Raw genomic sequence first — 17679 nt, 5'->3', positions numbered from 1 at the left:
CATACAAATTAGTTCAGACCTGATATCAGCCTACAGGAATCCGTATTGGTTTTTATCCCCGTCGCTGAGAGAAGGAGCATGGTCGTCTAGTGGGAAATATTCATTAGAGGTGTCCTTTACTCATGAATCGCCCTTCCTTTCTTCTACTTCCTCCCCCCTCCCTCTTACACAATTGGAAACATATATACTTTTACACAATCACCACTTCTGGACCGGAAGGATTTGCCCCCTTAACCACTTAAGCCCCGGAAGATTTTACCCCCTTCCTGACCAGGGGGTATTTTGCGATTCGGCACTGCGTGAATTTAACGGACAATTGCGCGGTCGTGCGACGCTGTACCTAAACGAATTTGGCGTCCTTTTTTTCCCACAAACAGAGCTTTCTTTTGGTGGTATTTGATCACCTGTGCGATTTTTTGATCATGCGCTATAAACAAAAAAACGAGCGTAAATTTTGCAAAAATAGCAATATTTTTCACTTTTTTTTATATGAAATTCCCCCCCAAAAAAATGTAAAAATCAAAATTTTTTAACATTTTCGGCCAATTTGTTTTATGCTTCCTATGTTTGGTAAAAAAAAATCGCAAAAAGCGTATTTTGATTGGTTTGCGTAAAAGTTATCGCGTTTACTAACAAAGGGAAAGATTTTTGTCATTTTTGTTGTTTTTTTTTTTAACGCGTAATGGCGGCGATCTGCGATTTTTTTTGCGGTACTGCGACATTGCGGCGGACAGATCGGACCCTTGAATGACATTTTTGACACTTTTGGGGTTACCAGTGACATTACTGCAGTAATCAGTGCTATATATATGCACTGTTACTGCAAAAATACACTGGTAGTGAAGGGGTTAACTTTATTTGAGAGGGAGGGGCTGTGTGTGTCCCTAGGGGCGTGCTTTCTACTGTGATTGGCTGTGGCTTGAGCTGTAAGGACACTGATCAATGGATCTACATAGTAGATCCGTGTGATCACTGTCTTTACACCGAGGAGAATGACAGGCAGCTTGTTTACACAAGCTGCCTGACTTTCTCCCTCTCCCCCGCCGATCGCAGAGTGGCCGGCGGACATCTGGTCCGCCGGTCACACGCGCGGGGGGGTCCGTGACCACGCGGGAGCGCGCCTCCGGGGGCGCGCGCTCGCTCCCTAGACCCTCACAAGCAAGCGACGTAGCCCTACGTCACTTTGCCTGTGAGGGGCTGACCGCCGACATAGATAGTCGTGCGGCGGTCGGCAAGTGGTTAATGACCAGCCCATTTTTTTGAGATTTGGCACTGCGTTACTTTAACAAAAAATTGCACAGTTGTGCTGCTCTATACCTAAATAAAATTGATGTCTTATTTTTTTCCCCCACAAATAGAGCTTTCTTTTGGTGGTATTTGATCACCTGTGCGATTTTTATTTTTTTGCGCTATAAACAAAAAAAGAGCGACAATTCTGAAACAAAAAAAAAAAAAACAATATTTTTCACATTCTGCTATATAACATTCCCAAAAAACATAAATAAAAAAATCTACATTTTTCATCCTTTTAGGCCAATTTGTATTCTGCTACATATTTTTGGTTAAAAGAAAAAATTGCAATAAACGTATTTTGATTGCGCAAAAGTTATTGCGTCTACAAACCAGGGGAAAGATTTATGTAATTTTTTTATTTTTTTACTAGTAATGGCGGCGATTTGCGATTTTTAGTGGGACTGCAACATTGCGGCAGACAGATCGGACCCCTAACTGACATTTCTGACACTTTTGGGTGGACCAGTGACATTACTACAGTAATCAGTGCTAAAAATATGCATTGTTACTGTAATAATGACACAGGCAGGGAAGGGGTTAACAGTGTGGGTGATTAAGAGGTTAAATGTGTACCTAGGGGAGTGATTCTAATTGTGGGGGGGGGGGGGGGCGTGGCTTGTGAAATGATCATAGAGACATGTGATCCTATATAGAAGGATCACAGGCGCTCTGTGATCATTCCAGGGAGAAGAATGGTCAGCTGTGTTAACAACAGCTGACCGTCCTTCTCTCTCAGCAGGGAGCGATCGCGGGTGTCAGGCGGCAATCGGAGCCAACTGCCCCATGCATCGGAGTCCCCGCTGCCAAATGGGGGCGGGAGCGCGACGCCACCGGCGGCACGCGCTTGCCCCCAAGCTGCAGGCACGCGACCGACGTAGGTCTACATCGTTTCGTGCAGGAGGGCCGCACTAACTAGTAACTCAGCGGCAGGCGGTTGGGTACCGTTTAAACTGTGTCACCCAACAAGAAAAGAATACGATGATAAGAACAGAAGATCCCTCCATACCATTTCTAGAACAAAGACACCATAAACACCCCAGGAATACATGATACAATTCCCGTCATTGCCGTCTTTTCCACACACTGATTACTGTAACATGATAAAATAAAATATAATTGGAATCGAGAATTGTTCGGTCTCCCATCTGATGGAGAACAATGTCAGAACTCCACTATATTCAGACTCCGGGGATCATCTGCTGGAAGTCGGAGAGCTCCTCGTAGAAGACTGTCAAACAAGAAAAAAAAAACATCTCTCAGTCTCCAAGCCACCTGAGGATTAATGCCGGTCTTCTGCCGAAAACTCCAACTTGCCAAGATCTCCAACCACGTTATTTCCGGTGAGTGTACACCCGTAATAATTGGAGATTTCGACCACTTGGGGTTTACACACAACTTCCGGCAGTCTATACACTCCGGTAGATGCTATAATTAGTGCAGGTTGTTAGTCCGCCCGCTAGTAACCAGAAACATGGCTGCCTCCAAGGCGGGGACAACTAGCCGAAAACTCCAACTTGCCGAGATCTCCAACCAAGTTATTTCCGGTGAGTATACACCTGTAATAATTGGAGATTTTGACTACTTGGGGTTCACACACAACTTCCGGCAGCCTATACACTCCGGTAGATGCTATAATTAGTGCAGGTTGTTAGTCCGCCCGCTAGTAACCAGAAACATGGCCACCTCCAAGGCGGCGACAACTGGCGGGCGGACTAACAATCTGCAATAATAGTAACATCTACCGGATTGTAAAGGCTGCCGGTGTTGTGTGAAAACTCCAAGTGGTCGAAATCTCCAATTATTCTTGGTGTACACTCACCGGAAATAATGTGGTTGGAGATCTTCAACAAGTTGGAGTTGTCGGCAGAACACCGGGGGGCAAACAGAGGACTGGTGGAAAATATTCATCATCATTTATATTTACCTATCTAAATTAAAGTGATTGTAAAGATTTAAATCAGATTTGCTTTAAAAATAACATAATGTATGTAGTATAATGTTATACTTACCTACTCTGTAAAGGTTTTGCACAGAGCAGCCCTGATCAGGGGAGGACTGGGCCAGGGGGCAGGGGGGCAATTGCCCCCCGAGCCACTCTGATGCCCCATAAAAAGACTGCACCGCTTCTGCCACAGACATGTCTAAAGGATTCCTGGGGAAGAGAAGTAAAAAGTCCCCACCGCTTACCTACTGAGTGCGGGATAAAGACAAGGACAGAGGTCAGCCCTCCCCCCAGCATGGGTGTAAGCTGTGTCTGAGCAGAGGCCGGTTCCATGCCCCACTGGAGACTCTCCTCCCCCCGCCAGCCCTGACCGAGCTTTCTCTGCTGTGTGAAATCTGTACAATGTGTTTACTGAATATGCCTGGTGAGGTTCCGGGTCGTCTAAAGGTATGATAACCACATACACAAACCAAATATGGTCAAAGGATGGAACATCCACTCCACTCAAACATTATCATAGCAGATGGCACTAGGGAGACTCCATATACCCTTATATATTAATTACCAGATCAAGCTTAGAACAACCAACCCCTGCTGATAATTGGCCCCTTTTATGACAATCTACAGACTGCAAGTGAATGTTTACACCTGAACTCCCCAAAAAAACGACGTAACATTTCTGGATGAGGACCAGCATGGACCCAATTCAAACCACAGACTCTGCCAACAGCAGATTGGATGACATATCAGACTGACACCAATGTTCAGATGAGCTGTACTTCACTCTCTCCTACCCAGTGACAGGTAAGAGCTCAGGTGAAATGAAGGTGAGCTGTACCTTGCTCTCCACTAACTCTGCTCCCAGTGACAGGTAAGTACTTAGGTGAGGTGAAGGTGAGTTGTTCCTCGCTCTCTCCTAACTTTGCTCCCAGTGACAGGTAAGATCCCAGGTGAGGTAAGTGTGAGCCGTACCTCGCTCTCTCCTAACTCTGCTCCCAGTAACAGGTAAGAGCCCAGGTGAGGTAAGTGGGAGCCGCAGCTCGTTCTGTCCTAACTTTGCTCCCAGTGAAAGGTAAGAGCCCAGGTGAGGTAAGTGTGAGCCGCACCTCGCTCTCTCCTAACTTTGGTCCCAGTGACAGGTAAAAGCCCAGGTGAATTAAGTGTGAGCCGTACCTCACTCTCTCCTAACTCTGCTCCCAGTGACAGGTAAGAGCAATGGTGAGGCAAGTGTTAGCCATACCACGCTCTCTCCTAACTTTGCTCCCAGTAACAGGTAAGAGCCCAGGTGAGGTAAGTGTGGGCCGTACCTCACTCTGTCTTAACTCTGCTCCCAGTGACAGGTAAGAGCCCAGGTGAGGTAAGTGTGAGCTGTAACTTGCTCTCTCCAAATTTTGCTCCCAGTAACAGGTAAGAGCCCAGGTGAGGTAAGTGTGGGCCATACCTCGCTCTGTCCTAACTCTGCTCCCAGTGACAGCTAAGAGCCCAGGTGAGGTAAGTGTGAGCAGTACCTCACTCTCTCCTAACTCTGCTCCCAGTGACAGGAAAGGGTTAAGAGGAGGTAAGTGTAAGCCTTACCTCGCTCTCCTAACTTTGGTCCCAGTGACAGCTAAGAGCCCAGGTGAATTAAGTGTGAGCCGTACCTCCCTCTCTCCTAACTCTGCTCCCAGTGACAGGTAAGAGCTCAGGTGAGGTAAGTGTGGGCTGTACCTCGCTCTCTCCTAACTCTGCTCCCAGTGACAGGTAAGAGCTCAGGTGAGGTGTGAGCCGTACCTCGCTCTCTCCTAACTCTGCTCCCAGTGACAGGTAAGAGCCCAGGTGAGGTAAGTGTGAGCCGCACCTCGCTCTGTCCTAACTTTGCTCCCAGTGACAGCTAAGAGTCCAGGTGAGGTAAGTGTGAGCCGCACCTCGCTCTGTCCTAACTTTGCTCCCAGTGACAGGTAAGATCCCAGGTGAGGTAAGTGTGAGTCGCACCTCGCTCTGTCCTAACTTGGCTCCCAGTGACAGGTAAGAGCCCAGGTGAGGTGAAAATGAGTCATACGAAAACGAGTCATACTTTGCACACCTTTTCTCGAACTGCTGACTTCCTTGCTTGGAAGAACTCGCTGATCTTCGGTTGCTTTTCTGGGGATGAGCTGCTGGCTTTGGATTTGGCTTTGCGCTTTTTTGAAGTTTCAGGCGGATGGAGTTTCTGTAATGCTCGCCGTACCTTCTTCTCACTGGAAGGAATAACACAGTGTTATGACATCCAGTCCAGCACTATATTAGGATTATAATGACACTGCCGGGAACAGCACAGTATTATTCTACAGAAAGACAATATTACCAGGAACAGCACAGTATTATTCTACAGAGATATACTACTACCAGGAACAGCACAGTATTATTCTACAGAGATATACTACTACCAGGAACAGCACAGTATTATTCTACAGAGATATACTACTACCGGGAACAGCACAGTATTATTCTACAGACAAACAATACTAGGGGAACAACACAGTATTATTCTACAGAGATAATCTATTACCAGGAACAGCACAGTATTATTCTACAGAGATACAGTACTACCAGGAACAGCACAGTATTATTCTCAGTGGTGTATTTTGTTTTTGTGCTGCCCTAGGCAAGACTAAAATTGTGCGCCCCCCCCCCCCCCATGTAAATCTGCCCCACTCCTTTTTTAACGGATGTGACTCCCTCCAAAATTTAAGGACTACAAGTCCCAGCATGAACCTCTGAGATGTCACAAGAGGGGGGGGGGTGTGAGGGGGTGGGAGAGGGAGAAGGGGGTGGGAGAGGGAGGTGGGTGAGGGAGAGAGAGAGAGGGGGGTGGGTGAGGGAGAGAGAGAGAGGGGGGATGAGAGAGAGAGAGGGTGAGGGAGAGAGAGGTGGGGGATGAATGAGGGAGGGGGTGAGAGAAAGAGAGAGAGAGGGGGGATCAGAAAGGATGAGAGAGGGGATGAGAGTAAGAGGGGGAGATGATAGAGAGAGGGGGGGTGAGAGAAAGAGAGAACGAGAGAGGGGGGATGAGAGAGAGAGGGGGGATGAGAGAGAGAGGGGGGTGAGAGAGAGAGGGGGGATGAGAGAGAGAAAGAGAGGGGGATGAGAGATGGGGATGAGAGGGGGGATGAGAGCGAGAGAGAGGGGAGATGAGAGAGAGAGGGGGGGATGAGATAGGGGGATGAGAGAGAGAGGGGGATGAGAGAGAGAGAGAGAGAGAGAGAGGGGGGGAGAGAGAGGGGGGATGAGAGAAAGGGGGGATGAGAGAGAGAGAAAGAGAGGGGGGTGAGAGATGGGGATGAGAGAGAGAGCGAGAGAGAGGGGGGATGAGAGAGAGAGGGGGGATGAGAGAAGGGGATGAGAGAGAGAGATAGAGAGAGGGGATGAGAGAGAAAGACAGAGGGGTTGATAGAAAGAGAGGGGGCAGAGAGAGAGGGGGGATGAGAGAGAGAACGAGAGAGAGGGGGGATGAGAGAGAGAGGGGGGATGAGAGAGAGAGGGGGGATGAGAGAGAGAGGGGGGATGAGAGAGGGGGATGAGAGAGAGAGGGGGGGAATGAGAGAGAAAGACAGAGGGGGTGAGAGAGAGAGAGAGAGGGGGAGAGAGAGAGGGGGTGAGAGAGAGGGGGTGAGAGAGGCGGCTCTAGCAACCAGTGGACAATAGAGTCTCAGGTGGAGGGGGGTGGCTTTTTTGCTGCCCCCCTGCAAAGTGCTGCCCTAGGCCTGGGCCTTGTTGGCCTAGGCCAAAATACAGCACTGATTATTCTACAGAGATAAACTACTACCAGGAACAGCACAGTATTATTCTACAGACAAACAATACTACGGGAACAACACAGTATTATTCTACAGAGATAATCTATTACCAGGAACAGCACAGTATTATTCTACAGAGATACAGTACTACCAGGAACAGCACAGTATTATTCTACAGAGCTAAACTACTACCAGGAACAGCTATTGAGCTGGTTGACTGCAAACCCCCACCACTCCAAAGTAGTCTCTGTCACTTGGAATTAGTAAAGCCTTATACACACGCAACAAATTTCCGCCGACCGGTCGTCCGTCTTTTGTCCAGAGTGGTGTCTGTTGGTTGGAATGTGCTCTAAACTGCGCATAAATTTTCCCATACGACAGAATTCTACTTCAGAAGTGAGGTCATGTGTGGGATTGCTTTCTATGTTTTCTTTCATCTCTGAGCATGCCCAGTCTTGCTCATAAAATTTTTCCCCATTGAAATCTGTACTAATGAGACGAAAATCAGACGTGTTTTGACGGTCGACAAAAATTTTAATGCCTGCACACCAGGATTTTTTCGGCCGAAAAGTCGGAGTCGGTTGTCGGAAGCACCATACTAACAAGCCGAAAATCGGCAGATTGGTCGTCGGACGAAATTTCCCGGCCGAATTTCTTCTCGTGTGTACGGGGCTTTAGTCTATGAAAAGTCTGTCCGTCTCACTCCTGGAATAAGTCACTCTGTCCTTCTAAGCACACATACTTCAAAAACATCTCCGTTGACAGGAACTGGAGAACTCCCTTTTCATCCACCTCCTTCCATTCTAGATTGAGAGAGGTGGCATCAGCAACATCCGGCTCCAGGAACAGTTTACGAGCCTCTTGGTAACAGAAATCTGGGGGAATACGATCCTGTATAAAGGGAAGAAAGTGTAAGTACAAATCAACTCCATACAAGGGATCTAAGGAGTGGTGGACATTCAGCATATGGAAATACAGGAGATGAGAGATTATGGAGGAGATATCTGGAAATGTGAAAGATGAGGGATGATGAAGGAGATATACCAGGAAATATGGAAGATGAGGGATCATAGAGGAGATATATCTGGAAATACGAAAGATGAGGGATGATAGAGGAGATATATCTGGAAATATGAAAAAGAAGGGATGATGGACAAGACATATCTTGAAACATGGGGGAAAAAAAAGGGATGATGGAGGCAATATATATTTAAAATGAAGAATGAAGGAGGAGCTATATCTAGAATTATGGAATATAAGGAATTATGGAGGGAATATATCTGAAAATATGTAAGAGTAGGTATGATGGAGGCCATATATCTGGAAAAATGAGGCATAATGGACAAGACATATCTGGGAATATGGAAGAAAAGGGATGATGGAGGCAATATTAATTGTAGATGAAGAATGATGGAGGAGATATATCTGGAAATATGGAAGATAAGGGATAAGGGAGGGGATATATCTTAAAATATGGAAGATGATGGAGAGCATATATCTGGAAATATGGAAAAATGGGGTTTATGACTTACCGTAAAATTAATTTCTCTGATGTTCATTGATGATCTTCTTAACCATTAGGTTATACTGCCCCCTACAGGAGTAGGACACTAGCCAGAAAAAAAGTCTGGCTACGCCTATGGGCAGTCCCAGGGGGTATACTCCCTCTCCCTGCTATGTGCGCTCAGTTTTGTTACAAGCAGTGTCAGAAGAATTACAACTCCACAGAGGGGTGGGTGATGTGTCCGTCAATGAACATCAGAGAAATAGATTTTAAGGTAAGTCAAAAATTAAATTTTCTTTTTCGTTCATTGACAGACACAGCTCCTGATCTTCTTAACCATTGGGATGTCCCAAAGCAGTGTTAAACATGAGGGGTGGGAACAGCAGAAAATAAATTCCCTAGGCTAAACTATAGCCAACCAGGTAAACAGGAGCTCAACCAAAACAACTGGAGCCCACCTGAAAAGAACAATACACCCTCAAAAAGGACCAGGTCCTCTAAACAGCAGTCTGCAAAACTTTGCGGCCAATAGAAGCAACCGCAGATGCCAACACATCCACTTTATAGAACTTGTGCACCGACGACCAGGTGGCCGCCTTGCAAACCTGCATCACTGATGCCTGATGACGGAAGGCCCAGGAAGCACTGAGTGCCCGAGTAGGATGCACCTTGACAGGAAAGGAAGGAACCTGACCCTTGATGGAATAGGCCTGAACCTACCGTCTGTCTGATTCATCTGGAAATGGTCGCAGAGGAAGCGGACGACCCTTTCTGAGGCCCATCCGTGAGCATGAATAGCGAGTCTGATTTCCTAAAAGACTCCCTAGCTGACAGGTACACGATAATCGCCCAGACTACATCCAAGGCATGCAAAGCAATTTCCTTCGGAAGTTTTAGCCTGGGACACAGGGAAGGCAACATAATGTCTTCATTCAAATGAAAATCAGAGCGAGCGAGCCTTTGGATGGAAGGACAGGGGCGAAGAACCACCTTATCTATGTGAACCACCAAGTAAGGTGAATGACACATTGCGCGCAGAGGTGATGGCCACCTTCTGGAAAAGCGTAAGCATGGGAATCTCTTGAAGATTCTCAGAGGGAGGCTTCTGGAGGTTTCAGAGCACCAAATTGAGGTCCCAAGGTGGTAACGGAGACCGCACTGGAGGAGCCAAATACCTAACTCCCTGAAGAAAAGTACGCACCAGGGAGTGTGCGGCCAAGGGCTCTTGAAAGAAGACTGCTAAGGCCGATACCTGGCCCTTGATAGTACTCAAGGCCAGTTTCTGCTTAACTCCCCATTGAAGGAAGGTCAGAATCTGAGCCACCGAAATAGAACGAGGATGAACCCCAAGAGACTTACACCACGCAATGTACGTCTTCCACGTACAATGGTAGATCTTCCTAGAAGTAGATTTCCTAGCTTTTAACAGCGTTGGAATCACCCACTCAGAAAAACCTCTATCCATCAGCACCTGGCGTGCAACAGTCAAGCCGTTAAAGCCAGTGACTGTAAAGCAGGATGGAAGATTGGTCCTTGGGACAGCATATCCTCCCAGAGAGGAAGCTTCCAAGGAACATCGGCAACCAGCCGCACCAGATCGGCGTATCAAGCCTGGCAAGGCCAGTTCGAGGCCACTAAGATGACTGAAATCCTGCGTCGAAGTCTTGGCAGAAGCTTGAGAGGAGGAAAGGTTTAAATCAGACGATACTGACCCCACGGGGCCACCAGCGCGTCTGTGGCATCCACCAAAGAATCCCGTGACTGAGCCACAAACCTCTGCACCTCTCTGTTGAGCCGGGACGCCAACAGACCTACCGGAGCCACAACTGATGAAACACCCCTGGATGAAGGGACCACTCCCCCTGGTCCAATGCCTGCCGACTGAGGTAATCCGTCTGCCAGTTTTCCACCCTAGGAATGTGTACGGCAGAGAGGGCTGGAACGAACCGTTCTGCCCACCTAGGAATGCCGGCTACCTCCAGAGCCGCCAGGACACTTCTTGTGCCCCCTGGTGATTGACATAAGCCACGGCCATGGCACTGTCTGGTTGAATGCACACTGGACATCCCTGAAGATGATCTGTCCAATGTTCCAGGCAAAGTCTGATTGCTCGGAGTTCCAAGACATTGTGCGGTAGTCTAAACTCTTCCAGTGTCAAGATCCCCTGAGCAGAATTTTTGCCGAGGACGCCTCCCCAGCTAGACAGGCTGGCATCCGTGGTGACCACTGTCCAATACAAGGGGAGGAAGGATTTACCCAGCAGAAGCGCCAGAGAATGAAGCCACCATATCAGGAACTCTTTTGTTCCCCGCCTCAGCCAGATCTGATTGTCCAGAGACTGTCCTATTTGGCCAGAATCTCCCTTTGCAGGGACCTCATATGGAACTGTGCAAACGGAACTGCCTCGAAGGTAGACACCATCAGGTCCAGCACCCACATTCAAGTCCGGAGGATGACCATCTGCTGGACAGCAGAAGATGAATCACAGCCTGCAGTTTCTGGAGTTTGTCCAGAGGAAGGAGCACTCTGGCTAAGACCAAGGCCAGAGTCAGACCCAGATAGTCTAGATTTGTGGATGGAACCAGAGCAGATTTATGAAAATTCTGAATCCAACAGAACTCCCTCAGAGTTCGTATGGTGATTCCCAGGTTTTCCACCAGAGCAGTAGGAGACTCCGCTTGCAGAAGGAGGTCATCCAAGTAGCCCAGTATCACGATCCACCATTGGCGTAACAATGCTAGCACCAGGGCTAACACTTTTGTGATGATCCGAGGAGCAGAGGCGAGACCAAAGGGTAACATCCCAAACTGATAATGCTCCTCTCCCACAGCAAAGTGGAGGAAATGCTGGTGACCGGCACATATTGGAATGTGAAGGTAAGCATCCTTGATGTCGATAGAGGCAAGAAAACCCCCCTGATGCAGGGAAGAAACCACTGTGCGAATAAACTCCATTCTGAACTTCTGAGCTTCTGAACCCGCACAAAGCAGTTCAGCACCTAGAGGTCCAGGATTGGATGCACCATGCCTTCCTTCCTGGGAACTATGATGTCTGAAACCAGCGAAGACATCTCCCCACCCCCGATACAGGTGCACCTTCATGCAGAAGAGCCTTGTCCGTGGGTCTGGATAAGCACGCTCTCGACTTACCAGACCAAGTTTGCTTGGATTCACCAGAGAAGGCCTTGAACGGCTTTGATCCCTTGTCAGTCGCCCCTGAGGGACCAAAAAACTTCTTATGAGCTGAGAAGGATTGCCCACGTCTTTGACAAGGGTCCTTGCCCATAGTAGCCTGCAGAAGAAAGGTACTCTTCCCCCCTGTGAGGCCCTTAATGTTGCCATCCAGGGTAGCTCCAAACAGGCGATTTCCTTGAAAAGGAAGATAGGTCAAGGCCTTCTTAGAAGTCTGGTCCACAGACCAGCATTTGAGCCAAAAAATACGCCAAAGGACCACTGCTAAACAGAGAGCATAGCGACTAGAGGAGCCACATCCAAATCACTCACAGATAAATGGCAGCCCCTGGACCAACTGGTCCACCAGCTCAGCAAAGGCAGGGGGGAGTTGCTTCCCCTCTAGGTCACGAAGTAAAGGCTTAGCCCACTCAGTCAGAGTTTGCAACACCAGTGCAATGGTAAAAACCGGCCTCTGTGCCGAACCAGCCAGAGTGTACATATTGCGGGCCGCGGCCTCTGCCTTCCTGTCAGCCGGGTCCTTAAAGGTCAGGGACCTTAAAGACCGAAATCATAATTGCTTTGTTTAATCTGGAGACCCGAGGGTCCACCACTGGTGGAAGAGTCCACTTTTTAAGAAGGGACTCTTCATTGGGGTACCGCATAGCAAATCACTTAGGGACCACAAGGGGACGTCTTGGCCATTCCCACTCTTTAGCAACAATTCTGTGAAAATAGGCGGGGAAAGGAAACACCTTTGCTGCTCTGAATGGCTTTTTAAGGTCTCACGCACAGATACAATCAGTGCATCCACCAGCGCCTTTTCGTGCATGGTTGCAGAAGTAGAGGAATCCTCCTCACTATCTGAGAAATCAGGGCGCACAGTTGTAGACCCAGCAGAGTGACCCACGTCCGTGGCAGGTGAATCAGATTCAGGATCTGGGGAGACAGATGAGGCAGGGGAAGGCAGGGGGCACTTTTTGCAAGCCAGTCGCCCTAAAAACCACCTCCACCTGGGACACAAAGGACTCCAGGACTGCCGTCAGTGCATCGATGATTGGTCAGGACTGCCTCTGAGAGGGAAACAGGTGGGGAAATGTGCTCCAAAGACTCTATGAGTCAATAGGGGGATCCCACAAGAAAAGGTGTAAAAACACTGCTAAGGGACACCCTCACCTCTCCGGCAGCACCACTCGGTCGTCAGTAACAGAGCACCTAATCGATCCTCAGCAGAGAGGGAGAGGACCCCACCAGACTCACCACCCAGCAGAAACAGGCACCTGCAGCCACCAGGATAATCTGAACTCCAAGTGCAGCGATCAGGAAGTGAAAAGATCCAGAAATCAGCACCAGGAGATGAGGAGGGGCTCCCACAGCCAAAATCGCCACCCGCAGGACTCCACTGTCATGGCCGCTGCTATTTTCAATGATAAACCACCGCAAGATGGCCGCTGGACTACAGAATCGTGGCCGCTGTGCATTAAGCACACAGGCTACAGAAAAATGGCGGCCCCGCGTGCCACCACGTGCATAACAGGAAGAAGGGGAACCTAGGGGTCTGACCGTCCCATGAAGGGGCCCACGTCCACCCCAAAACCCTCCAGGGGGAGAGGTGGGACAGTTATTAAGATCAGGAGCTGTGCCCATCAATGAACGAAAGAGAAATGAGGGATAATAAGACATATTTGTATATACAGAATATAAGGGATTACGGAGGAGATATACGTATCTGCAAATATAGAAAATGAGGAACAATGTAGGAGCTCATAGACGTGCGCACGGGGTGTGGCGGGTGTGCCTGGGCACACCCTAATTATCTCCTGCGGTGCAAATGTACCCTGCTGCCTGGGAACCCCACCCAACCTCAGAGCTGCTGGCTTCCCTCCTCTCCTCCCCCCACTAGCTGCTGCGGGGGATGTTTGTAAATATGTCATTTACCAGCCCCTTTCTTTTCTGAATGAACACAGTAAGTGCCGGTTCACACTAGGGCGACCTGTGAGGCGACCTGGTCGCCTCCCATAGGGAAGCTACGGACCCGTTCTAATAGGAGCGACACAAGTCGCTCCGACCTAGAAAAAGGGTCCGGAGCTTCTTTGGGGCGACCAGGAGGCGACCGCCATAGACTTCAATGTTATGAAGTCCGTGGCGGCCGCTCCGAGGTCGCGGCGCGCCGCGGTAGTGTGAATGGGGACTGAGGGATCTGTACCAATCACTCACTGTGTTCATTCATAACTGAAGAATGTGTTTACTATGCTTCAGTTTGTGAATGAACAGGAAGCAGCTCAGCACAGAGCACTTCTAATTCATTCACTGTCCAGTGCAGCTGAGACTGCAGATAAAGGGCTTGGGGAATCACAACAGGGCTCCTAAAAAATGTATATAAAAAAAATTGTAAAAAATAATAATAATAATAAAATGATAATAGTAAAAGACTGACACCAATCTCTACCCCACTGAAATCGTCCACTGCTCTACTGACATCATCCATGTGGGATGATGGATGATATATATAGTGCATACAGTATATATCAGCCTTTCTCAACCTTTTCAACACAGAGGAACCTTTGAAATAAATTTCTGGTCTCGGTGGAACCTCTGCTAACAATTCAAAATCTACAACTCATGATACATTAGTGTGACAGTCAGTGGGAAGAATGCTCCTTACTCTTGTCATCATTGGGAAGAATTACCCCCTTACAGATAGCTAAAAGGAACAATGGTGTCATTGGGAACTTATCTGAGAGGCAGAAATTGCTCAAGGAACCTCTAGCAACCTCAGGAGGAACCCTGATTGAGAAACCCTGGTATATATGAAAACTTGCAAGTGAAGACATTATTTCCCTTAAGCCTCGTACACACGCACCGATTGTTGGCCGACCGATTGGCCGTCTTTTGTCCAGTGTTGTTGTGTTGGTTGAAATGTGCTCTAGACTGCACACAAATTTTTCCAACAACAACCAACTTCAGAAGTGATGTCATGTGCTGGTTTACTTTCAGTGTGTTTTTTGTTCTCTGAGCATGCCCAGTCTTGCTCATCAGATTTTTGTCTGCCGAAATCTGTACTGACTGACGAACAATCGGCCGTTCTGTTGACGGCCAACAAAAATTTTATAGCATGCACACCAGATTTTGTTCGGCCGAAACGTCGCAGTCGGTTGTCGGAATCATCATACTAACAAACCGACAATCGGCCGATCGGACGTTGGCCGAAAATTCACGGCCAACAATCGGTGCGTGTGTACGAGGCATTAACGCTGATAATGTGCAGAGCTATAAAACCCTGACTGATAGGAGGATATGGTCGCCAGTCTTCTCACCTGTGGGTCGATGTTTGGAAGGATCCCTTCGATGGTTCCATACTTCTGAATCATCTTTAATGCCTTTTTCTCCCCCAAACCTTTGATCTTTGAAGTATAATCACAACCCAGCAGGATGCACAAGTCTACAAACTGCAGAGGTAAAATAACACATGAATAGCAGAGTGTATCTAAAACCAAAACTTTATTTTTCAGTTCTGAATAGAGAAGGGAGGTTTAGACCCCCTGCCAGGTTTTTATTTCTGTCAATGTCCCTGCTGAGAGGCTTGCCCTCTCCAGGGGACTAATGTTATCAAGAATGAAAAAAAAGTATTAAATCAAAAACCTAAAAGTTGTCATAAGAACAGGAAAAGAGGGGAAATGGTCTATTCTGGACACGTGTTCCAGTGACAGCTTCTCAAAGAGGGGGCTTCCCCGTCATTTGTAGAGATTTCCTCTCCCTTCTGGTTGTATCTCCGGGACAGGAAGCAAAGGGAAATCTCCCCTAACCACTTCCGCCCTGCCCACCGAACATTTACTGCGGCACTCTGCCGCTGCTGGGCGAAGCGACGTAGCCCTACGGCGAGCGTAGGGGGCGAGCGCGCCACCCCTGCTTGTTACCTGGGGAGCCAGCGAGTGTGACCGGCGGCTCCGATGGCCGCCGGCCACTCGCAATCTCCCGCAGTAGTGAGAGAAGGACGGACGGCTGATGTAAACACAGCCGTCTGTCCTTCTCACTGAAGTGATCACAGAGGCTATGTGATCCTGCTATATAGGATCGTATGTCTCTGTGATTACTTCACAAGCCACGCCCCTCTATAGTTAGAATCACGCCCCTAGGGTCACACTTAACCTCTTGATCACCAGTAATGTTAACCCCCTTCCCTGCCAATGTCATTTTACAGTAACAGTGCATATTTATTGCACTGATTACTGTAGTAATGTCACTGGTCCCCCCAAAAGTGTCTAAAATGTCAGCTAGGGGTCCGATCTGTCCGTCGCAATGTCGCAGTCCCGCAAAAAATCACAGATCACCGCCATTACTAGTTAAAAAAAAAAACAATAAAAATGACATAAATCTTTCCCGTAGTTAGTAAACGCAATATTTTGCGCAAACCAATCAAAATATGCTTATTGCGATTTTTTTTACCAAAAATATGTAGCAGAAAACAAATTGGCCTAAAATGTTAAAAAATTTAGATTTTTAAATGTTTTTTTTTTTTGAGAATTTCATATAAAAAAAAAATGAGAAAAATATTGTTATTTTTTCAAAATTGTCCCTCTTTTTTTGTTAATTGCGCAAAAAAAAAAGTTGAAAAAAGTGGCCTGGTCATTAAAGCGGAGTTCCACCCAAAAGTGGAACTTCCGCTTTAGGGAGTCCTGACCCCCTGACATGCCACATTTGGCATGTCATTTTTTTGGGGGGGGGAGTGGGTACCTAGTTTTAACGGGTACCCGCTCCCACTTCCGCTCGGAGCGTCGCGGCGCCCTGAGCGGAAGTTCTCCTCTCCCCCTCCCTCCCTGCAATCTTCTGGGACATGTCAAAGGTCCCAGAAGATTGCCGGCCAATCACGGCGCGCAGCGCAACTCGCGCATGCGCAGTGAAGCCGCAAACTGTCACAGCCGGGTGCCCACAGCAGTGATGCCGGCGCCGAGGGAGAGGATCGAGGCTTCGGGCGGCCGCATCGCTGGACCGTTGGACAGGTGAGTGAATGGCTGGAACTCCGCTTTAAGGGGGCAAATCCTCCCAGTCTTAAAATGGTCATTTTTTTTTTTTTTTTTATTGGGAATGTTATATAGCAGAAAGTGAAAAATATTGTTTTTATTTCAGAACTGTCGCTCTTTTTTTGTTTATAGCACAATGATTAAAAATCACACAGGTGATCAAATACCACCAAAAGAAACCTCTATTTGTGGGAAAAAAAGGACGTCAATTTCGTTGGGGTACAGCGTTGCACGACCGCGCAATTGTCCGGTAAAGTCACGCAGTGCCAAAACGCAAAATAGGGCCCTGGTCATTGAGCAGCCAAATCCTCCGGTCTGAAAGTGGTTAATCTCCTCTATCGAAAAGAAGAAAAAAGGAGGTACAGTTTAAAGAGGAGCTCCACCCAAAAGGGAAAGCTCTGCTTGTTTGCACCCTCCCCCATTCACTGCCACATTTGGCACTTTTTGGGGGGTGGAGCGGATACCTGTCAAAACCAGGTACCCGCTCTCACTTCCTGGGTATGATCGTCGCATGGCGATTGCGGTGATCTACAAAATTTCTGGCCCCTCCTCTTTCCCCCCCGATCCCTTCTGAGAGACACACAGATCCCAGAAGACAGCGAGATCATTCAGAAAGCACAGTGCGACTTGCGCATGCGCAGTAGGAAACAGGCTGTGAAGCCGCAAGGCTTCCCTTCCTGTTTCCCTTAGTGAAGATGCTGGCGCCTGCACCCAAAGCCGATGTACGAATCGGCTAGGGGTGCCAACATCGCAGGATACCAGTGGTCAACTTTCAGGTGGTAACGGTCGATGCAGCTCGGGAGCCGCTCGGTATTTACCCCAGCGAACGGGAGAGGAGGCACCCACCCTCCCGCCGCCTTCCACGGCTCTGCCCGGGTCTTCTGTCCCACCGGGAGACCCGAGCAACCAGCCGGCACCTCCGCCGGCTGCTTGGAGTCCCGAACAAAGTCGGATTTGGCTTCGATCGAGTCAACGATGACTTAACCCAGAAGCG

At 48.3% G+C, this 17679-nt stretch overlaps 1 protein-coding gene across 1 annotated transcript in view; it reads right to left on the bottom strand.

Moving 5' to 3' along the window:
• Nucleotides 1-2334: 2334 nt before the first annotated feature.
• LOC309556701 (flap endonuclease 1-like) overlaps nucleotides 2335-17679 on the bottom strand; it is a 48167-nt gene continuing 32822 nt past the window's right edge. The window contains exons 8-11 of the mRNA XM_082259167.1: nucleotides 14982-15113; nucleotides 7733-7881; nucleotides 5298-5451; nucleotides 2335-2521 (exon numbers count right to left, since the gene is read on the bottom strand). Coding sequence (XP_082115293.1) covers nucleotides 2486-2521; nucleotides 5298-5451; nucleotides 7733-7881; nucleotides 14982-15113 — 471 coding nt within the window. The 3' untranslated portion in view covers nucleotides 2335-2485. The remainder of the gene's footprint in view (nucleotides 2522-5297; nucleotides 5452-7732; nucleotides 7882-14981; nucleotides 15114-17679) is intronic.

Source organism: Pelophylax lessonae (assembly GCF_965119305.1).
Source record: "Pelophylax lessonae genome assembly, chromosome: 5".
In the NCBI taxonomy this organism is placed as follows: domain Eukaryota; kingdom Metazoa; phylum Chordata; class Amphibia; order Anura; family Ranidae; genus Pelophylax; species Pelophylax lessonae.
Note: the sequence above shows the minus strand (reverse complement) of the source record. Positions and strands in the feature narration are given on the sequence as shown.